This window comes from Trichoderma camerunense (assembly GCF_050948025.1).
Source record: "Trichoderma camerunense strain CBS 138272 chromosome Unknown V8C40scaffold_2, whole genome shotgun sequence".
In the NCBI taxonomy this organism is placed as follows: domain Eukaryota; kingdom Fungi; phylum Ascomycota; class Sordariomycetes; order Hypocreales; family Hypocreaceae; genus Trichoderma; species Trichoderma camerunense.
Window position 1 is genome coordinate 2,306,167 of NW_028145368.1, and position 8,152 is coordinate 2,314,318.

Below are 8,152 nucleotides of genomic sequence, written 5' to 3' on the forward strand. Positions count from 1 at the left end.
TCCAATATGACTCTTCGGGTTTTGCCCCCCGTAATTTGCCCACGTACGAGTAGTTGCCCAGCGGCTCTAGTTCCGGGGCCGGGGCTCTGTGGGGAAGAGAGTTTCCGCCCATTGGATTGGATCTTTTGTTTAAACTTATTTTTCTTCAGGAACTTGAATGGGTTCTCGTCAGCGGCCGCGTGATTGTTGCGCGGCCTAAGGCGTAACTAACGGGTCGACTGGCGAATTCCTGTTCGGTTGGTTGGTTGGCGAAATGGAGAGACGCGGCACTAATCGAGTAGTTGGCCGACACCATTTTAGGCAGGTGAACCGTTGGAGAGTCAGCATTGGGACGAATTTGGTTATCAAGCATTATGTTGCTTTACTCGTATATGCAGTTGGAATACGGAATCTGCTTTGTGACTCTGCCGCTTTATCCTGTTGAGGCTCACTTTGATCTTTACTTTGTAACTTATAAACCAACCATAAGATTAGACGGAAGACTGTCACGATCGCACTCATCTTGTTGGTTGAGCAACATTCAATTCACACACTAGTCTTCATGAGGATTCATCGGCTCCTCTTCCCCATCTTGCTCGGCTGAAACCTTCTTCGCCGGCGGGGGCCGCACAAAGATCAGTCCAATCCAAGTAAGCAGGGACAACAGCGCAATGTAAAACCAGGGCAACCCAATCCAAATGCCTTTCCTCTTCATCCCCTGATCGAAACACCACGCCAGCACCGGGCCGGCGATAAAAGAACCGATAATCTCGCTCGTGCTAACCAGAGCATAAAGGCGGGACACGAATTCAGGCTCGACATAGTGAGTTATGGTGGCTCGGGCCAATGGACTGGCGGCTGCTCCAAAGGTCTCGACGAAAAGGCCAATGACGAAGAAGAAAATGTTGTGGCTGAAACCCTCAATCATTGCGCCAATAAATAGTAAAATTGTAGAGGTTCGAGTGAGAAACAAATCCTTGTTAAAGGAAGTGTAGCCGAATCGGGGCGACATGAGAATGTCGGAAATCTTGGGTAGGACGGCCAACACGGTCAGGTTGAGAAGTCCAAAGGGAGACAGCAGAAAGGTAGTCTCAGCAAGGCGCCATCCGAAGTGCGTGCTAACGTATTGAACAATCGTGCTCGTGTACGCTGTGAATCGCGCGGCCTGAAATAGAAACGTAAGGAGGACTAGAGGGATGCTTGGGTTCTTCAACAAGCCCAGGGCGGCTTTAAGATCGGCCAAATTCGTGACTATTTGCTGCTTAATGGACACGTCGTTGTCGCTCATCTTCTTCGTTCTGTCCACCTGAAGCGTCTCGGGAATGAAGCAAAAAAGCAGTAAGATGACGGGGAAACTGGCGCAAGAGGCGATTACGGGTATCCAGGGGCCGTACTTTTCCATCAAGAATCCAGTGAGGAGAGGGCCGGCGAGGCCACCAGCCGTGGCACCAAACGTAAGCTGAAGGAAGCTGGCAGCTCTAGAGAAGGGTATATAGTCAGCTTTCTTGAGCGTAGATACGCATCATTGCATATTATATGTTGGAGATGCCCTTACTTGTCCTTCTCAGAACTAACATCAGCAGCCATTGCAAAGAGCATGGCTAGCACAACCGGGATTCCGCCACCGATCAACAGAAATAGCGAACCGGTCATGAGCAGGTAAGGATTCTTGCGGAGAGCATGCTGGGCAACTCCAAGCAGCAGCGGGCCAGAGATGGGCGACAAGGTCATGCCTCCATAGGCAAGCATCATCGTCGGCTTGCGGCCAATCTTGTCAGCGAGTAAGCCAAAGGGAAACGTAGTGAGTAAACCTATACACATGTGAGCGAATAAAGTCAGTAAGCGCCATTAATCCATTCAGTGAGACGCACTCAGGATGGAGTGGAAAAGCCCCAGCCACCCAAGCAGATATGCCATCTGAGCCTGGATCTCATCCTTTTTGCACTTCATCTCGTCAATCAGATCCAGCGAGTCGTCTTGATAGTAGACGTGGCAGACAGTGTCTTCGATCAGGCGGTAGACGGGCACCATCAGCATCATGCCGCTGGCAACAATCAAAAACTCCAAAAAGGCATACATCCTCACTGCCGTCTTTGGCGTCTTCACCTGCCAGCGAGCCGCCTTGAGGATTCGAGGCGGCGCCTCATCCTCAGCGGGAATTGGCTCATGCTGGCGCTCGCTTTCCTCTAGGAGAGGCGCATCAGCAGGAGTTTCAATGTCCAGCTCGAGGTCCGACATTGGGGGGGAAAGACTGCGAAAACCAGTTACGCATCAACTAAAAAGAAAGAGAAATGAAATGAAAATGATGTGAAAAAAGCAAAAGCGCCCACTACATCTTACAAGTAAGAGTTGAGCACATTTGACCAGGGGCAGTGAAAAAAATGGGGGAGATTGATAAAGGGTGGATATCCGTAGCTGCTCGGCTCTACGTGGATCACAATCCTGGTCTGCGATGCTCGGCGCTTGCATTGTCTGGCACTAACCAGGACACACTTTATTCTACAAATATGCGCTGATGGAACGCAGCTGGGATTGACATTACGGGACAAAGCCGTGGCATCAAGGAGTCTATTTTGAGTTGCAGGAGGGCTAAGCCAAGATGGTTCACTCGGTGTGCGCGGCTGAGACGAACTAACAGACTGGCGATGTTATCCTTTGCTTGTGCTCGAATCGGAGAAGCAGCCCTACAGTACCAATGCGTGGGCCATGACGCGTTTGATGGGCTAAAGTTGCGAATGATGACCCGAGCTGACGGCGAATCGCATCTCAGGGCGGACGGCGGAAATGCTGCTTGTGGGAATAACGGGCTTTTTTACATGCGTCCAATGATGGATGACACTGGCATGGAGGGGCTGAAAATGCTACCTGGAGCTCTTTATAGTGAAATTGCTTCAAAAGACATTTATTAGAGTGAGACTTTTCATCTAATACAAGAACTGAAAGATGTCTAATGCAATGCAAATGAGCTACTGAAGGATAAAATTAGTTTCAGAAATAAGAAAAATTAAAGTCCAACTCAACGAGTGTTGCTCAGTAAGCCCGTTGTCTTCTCAGTGAGAGCTTTATTTCATCAATCGTCATATTATGTATGACTTCAACCCCACTCAGCGTGACCGAATATTCCCAGCTTAGAAATCCTCGCCTTCATTTTCTGCCATTTTATAATAAGCATTTCAAAATATTGAGCTTCAAAATAACTTATACTCACCTAAACAAAGATACTGCTCATAATATCAATCTTCCCTTCACCATGGCCACCCCCCTTCGTATTGGATTCGTGCCGGAGCATTTTTCTACCCCGCTGCACTTTGCTCAAAAATACTTTGGTCTCGATGCCACTCTGATCCCCTTTCCGTCAGGCACCGGCCACATGATTACAACCCTGCGAGCCGATGAGATTGACATTGGCATTGGCTTGACAGAGGCTTGGATCGCCGGACTCGGAAAGGAAGGTGTTGAGGGAGACGGCGGATATCGTCTGGTTGGAACATACGTCGAGACTCCCCTCTGTGAGTATATATCCAACCAACATGACATGGTCTCAACTCAGATTCAGCACTAACACAAACTCATAAGGCTGGGCCATCTCAACCGGAGCCAAGCGCCCCGAAATCACCGCCGTCGAATCCCTCAAGGGCGGCAAGATCGGCGTCTCCCGCATCGGCTCCGGCAGCTACGTGATGGGCTACGTCCTCGCCGACAAGAACGGCTGGCTCTCCCCCGGCGGCGCGGAGCCCTTCTCTGACACCGTCGTCCTCAACACCTTTGAGAAGCTGCGCAACGCCGTCAACTCGGGCGAGGCCGACTTCTTCATGTGGGAGCACTTCACGTCCAAGAAGTTTTACGACTCGGGCGAGATCCGCCGCGTGGGCGAGATTTACACGCCCTGGAGCAGCTGGAAGATTGTGGCGTCGACGAAGCTCGCTACTCAGGGAGGAGGTCTGGATGCGCGCGTAAAGGATCTGTTTGAGAAGCTGGATAAGGGTGTGGCTCATTTCAATGCCAACCACGACGAGGCCGTGGAGTACATCTCGACGAACTTGGACTATTCGGCTGAGGATGCGAGGGAGTGGCTCAAGACTGTGACTTTCCCGGCCAAGACAGAAGGTGTTAAGCCAAATGTTGTATCAGACTGTGTTTCTATTTTGCGAAAAGCTGGAGTGTTGGCTGAGGGCAAAGGCATGAGTTCAGATGCAATGATTGTGTGAGGACCTGATCATAAAACCCAACTATAGCTGAGCGAATGAGAAAAAATTATGAGAAGTTGATAATGTATTACTATCTAGATTAATATTACTTTATATGCCCCTACGCTCTGGGCAATATCGTGTACTGTAACACCATTATTAAGATTATAGGGTACCATTCGCTTCCAAATGCCAATAACAAAGTCAATCATGAGTATTCGCGGCGGTGCTGCTGATGCAGTTCAAGAGCACATTTAAGGTCCGTAGAGGCTCCAGTTGATGGAGGCGACATCGGCGTAGCAGTCAGAGTTGATGGCAAACTCGTGGCTGGAGTAGGAGCCGGCAGGGAGGTCCTCGAGGGTGGCGCACTCGGGGAGCAGGCGGACGGGAACACAGCCCTCGGGGATGTTGCGCTCGACCTGGCCGGTAGAGCTGATGGTGGTGGCGGCCTGCTTCACGACGTTGAACTTGGTGCCCTGGTAGTAGGCAAGGGGCACGTTGCAGATGACATAGGTCTCAGGGCCGAGGTAGCGGAAGCCCTCAGGGAACTGGGAGATCTGAACGCCCTTGGTGCCAAGACCGCCGTTGTCATACGCAGAGGAGAGAGTCTTGGAGTCGGGATCCAGAGTCAGAGAGATACCGTAGGGAGAGAGGGGAGTGCCCTGGTCGGTAACGGTGGTGACGCCGTTGAAGCGGCCTTCGGCGGAAGTGCCGTTCTGGTAGAAGATGCCGGGGTTCTCGCTCTTGGAGCCAACGCCGACCTGGTTCAGTCCAGCACCGACGTGGATGCTGTTGACGTAAAGGCCCTGGACGGAGGGCGAGAAGTCGAGAGCCTTGTCGGTGACGTTGACGACGAGGCGGAAGCCAGTGGACTGCTTGACGGGAGGGTAGTTGGGGACGATGTTGAGGGGAGAGGCAGCAGCGGCGCCGACAAGGCCAAGAAGAGCAGCAGTTGAGACAAACATCTTGAAGATTGTTGTTGTTGTTTTGTTGGTTGGTGTTTGTGTGTTGGAGGCTTGTGTGGCTTTGTTGGTGTAAGTTGTCAGGCTTGTTGGATGAAGACGAGATTCCAGACTCCAATGATGGGCGAAGCTGGCAGACTATATAGCCGTTTGCGAGTCTCCACGATCGTCAGATGTCATCAGCCCAGGATCCAGCTTTGTCCTTGTCTGTGCTGTGCTGTCTTTGTTTCTCCTCAGAACGGGCATTGCCACCTCAAGCCAAGGGAGCAGCTTCCCCTCGCCAACAGCCAATATCCCCATAACTCCCCATAACTCCCCCAAAGCTCAGCGCCATCGCGCGTGACCGGATGCCTGTAAGTCGCCTGCCACGGCCGCCCGCCTAGGCCGCTTAGGGGAGCAGAGAAGCACCAAGGCTTGCCCTAAAGCCCCTAGCAGGTCAAGGCTAAAATGCCGACGGGGGGCGCCACATCTCGATGATCGGCAATGTACCCTTGGCATCGTCATGCTCGTATTCTGCCCTGCATATGATTTCATGCGGTTTGTGTACAGCAGCAGGCCGGTAACACTTTTTTTGTTCCCAACAATATGAATTGTTCCAGAATGATCTGATATATTCAGTACAAGCATATTGGCATTGAATGTAGCTGCTATTTAGCTCAATAACTATGTCACAATGGTACATGTACATGTAGAATCTCATTGAGAGAAGTCTCCATGTCCCTGAGCAGTACCGCCTCGGCACTTAGTAATCGGAAGCTGTCTTCTAATAATATTCCCGTACAAATGGAATATGCAATTTCAACTCTTACCCAAAACACCACAAGATCCGCCCCGTCATCCTAATCGCCGGCATCCCCCTGCTTCTTCCGCCCCTCTGACGTGGATTCCACTTACACCAGCCGTTGAAAGCTGCCACTGCCCATTACGAGTACTTGACACCTGTATTTCGTTCCCGTGTGTCGTGTCACAAGCATGATTCCACGCACGCATCTCCGAGTGAAGTCGAAAAATGATTCCATGCAGGCATAAGGAGTCGACAGTGGAGCAGTGCTGATGGCATCGTCGCTGTGATTGATGGCATTTTATTTGTCTGGCGCTCAGTGCCCAACCATGATCCCAGCCGCATCGTACTCCAGGAGAGGCCTCACTACGGTAAATGCTTTTTTTGTCTTGTTCAATTCTCCGTGTTCACATACCTTCCGTTGGTGCCGTTAGCCACGTTTCAAACCAAGCATCGTTCTACGGCCATTCCGATTGGACTTGTGAAAGAAACGAATAGCATACGGCCGTATACGATCTTCCTTTACGATCCTCCTTTCGGCAGTTATACCAGACCAAAAATTGACCCAACGATGATGGCTGCTTCAATGTCGAACATACATATGCAGTGGCCGTCATACCCGGAAGACCGTGCCGAGCCTTGAGTTAGCTCGAGTGTGCAATATCGGAGCCGCAGATCACAAACGGCTGACCCGTCGGGTGTGTCTTTCTGTCTGGAAGGACGTGATGTGGTAATAGAATGGCAGGGACACGTTTCTTGTACGACCTTTTCTTGAATCGCTACGGACTGCTTCATTCATCATAGTCCGGACGAGAGATTCCGTCTGTTAGTGTTGTGCTACGTTTCACCTACAGCACCTGGTGAGCCTCTCTCCTGAATGCTCCACACTCAGCCTACATACATATGCCGTTACTACGTTATTATTATGTATGTGTGAAAGCATACTTGGCATCCGAAGTCCCATAAAACATGCAGACCTATTTCCCGAACTGCCGGCAATATTAGCAAATGCCACCCGCCTTGGCCATCTCCAGCTCATCCTGCATACGGTTGCCGGCGCCATGTCAACCCAAAAGCCGTCCCTGCGCCACTGTCATCGGGAGATATGCATCTGGAAAAGCAAAGAACCAGATTGTTCGGCCCGTGCTCCTCGTCGCCGCAGGCATTGCCGCCACGATCTCTTGAGAAGAGAGCCACAAATACGAGGTGGCTAAGACAGAATAGGCGGGCGGCACCCTTGTCATCCAGGTTGATATAGAACGAGTATACGAGCGAGCGGCCGCATGGCGCCGCTGGCTGGTGTTTTCTCCGCGGCTCTCGCTAACATGATGGAAGCATGTTGAAATAAGGCCTCTGGCTTGGTACAGGCATCAACATCAACCCTGCTCACCGCTGCTTTTTCTAGAGCTTTCTAGGGAGGATTGTTCATTTGGAATACGAGTAGGGTTCCGCATTCAGCATACAATTCCAGTCTCCTGAGTCGGAAGAATAGTCATCAATATTAATGAGTGCTATGTGCAGACCAGCAGGAGATAATAACTCCGTATACAAATCCCGCGATTTCTCAACCAAATCCACTCAACATATGGGCTGAGCTTGAACAACACTTGGTTCATTATTTTTTTCAACAAATAAACTACAGCTTATTAGTTCCTTCGACAACAGGGCTCTTGACAATAGAGTTCCTAGCTAAGACAGAGCCCCAAGTGAAGGTATTGACAGTACAGGGTAGCAGGCCAATATAAAATTCTCAACTCACATGAGTTCTTCCAAAATTGGAAAATCACTAATCGTAGATCATTATGTAGGGCTGCATTATTGATCAGCTAATCCTCGTTTTGTGTTTTCTCAAAATATTCGTGGTATTCAGGCTGCTGATCTCAGCGATCCGGTACTGTTTGAGTGTTGATTTCTCTTGCTCACAGCTTTGTGGATCCAGTTGCCGGGTCGTTGGATCTAGAATACGACAGATCATCAGGGTCAAATCTACGGAGTAATGGTTCCACTGCTTTTACGAACAAAATAGGTTTCATTTCTCGATCTCGTAGGGGGTCACTTTCCATGGATTAGACGAGCTCTACTGGGTATGTGGGCGATATCCATCTTACAACAAATGCGGATTGTGGCTACTACTTCGAAAGTGAATCTACGGAAACAAATGGCTTACGAGATCGGATCCAACAAATAATACTTTGTAATGGCAAGCGAGTGGTGCACGATGGCTGTGAAAACGAAGCGTAATT

The 8,152-nt window shown here is 50.3% G+C and overlaps 3 protein-coding genes across 3 annotated transcripts; 1 reads left to right on the forward strand and 2 right to left on the reverse strand.

The window, feature by feature from the left end:
* Positions 1-406: 406 nt before the first annotated feature.
* On the reverse strand, positions 407-2,331 carry V8C40DRAFT_233704 (major facilitator superfamily domain-containing protein). The gene is made up of 3 exons (XM_083213431.1): positions 1,851-2,331; positions 1,535-1,790; positions 407-1,457 (listed from the first exon to the last, which is right to left on the reverse strand). The coding sequence occupies exons 1-3, from the start codon at positions 2,215-2,217 to the stop codon at positions 533-535; spliced, it is 1,548 nt and encodes a 515-aa protein (XP_083078170.1). The 5' UTR covers positions 2,218-2,331; the 3' UTR covers positions 407-532.
* A 762-nt stretch (positions 2,332-3,093) lies between these two features.
* V8C40DRAFT_233707 (substrate-binding domain-containing protein) lies at positions 3,094-4,360 on the forward strand. The gene is made up of 2 exons (XM_083213432.1): positions 3,094-3,488; positions 3,556-4,360. The coding sequence occupies exons 1-2, from the start codon at positions 3,230-3,232 to the stop codon at positions 4,185-4,187; spliced, it is 891 nt and encodes a 296-aa protein (XP_083078171.1). The 5' UTR covers positions 3,094-3,229; the 3' UTR covers positions 4,188-4,360.
* Positions 4,229-5,405, reverse strand: V8C40DRAFT_101553 (uncharacterized protein). The gene has a single exon (XM_083210669.1). The coding sequence runs from the start codon at positions 5,129-5,131 to the stop codon at positions 4,421-4,423; it is 711 nt and encodes a 236-aa protein (XP_083078172.1). The 5' UTR covers positions 5,132-5,405; the 3' UTR covers positions 4,229-4,420.
* Positions 5,406-8,152: the final 2,747 nt, after the last annotated feature.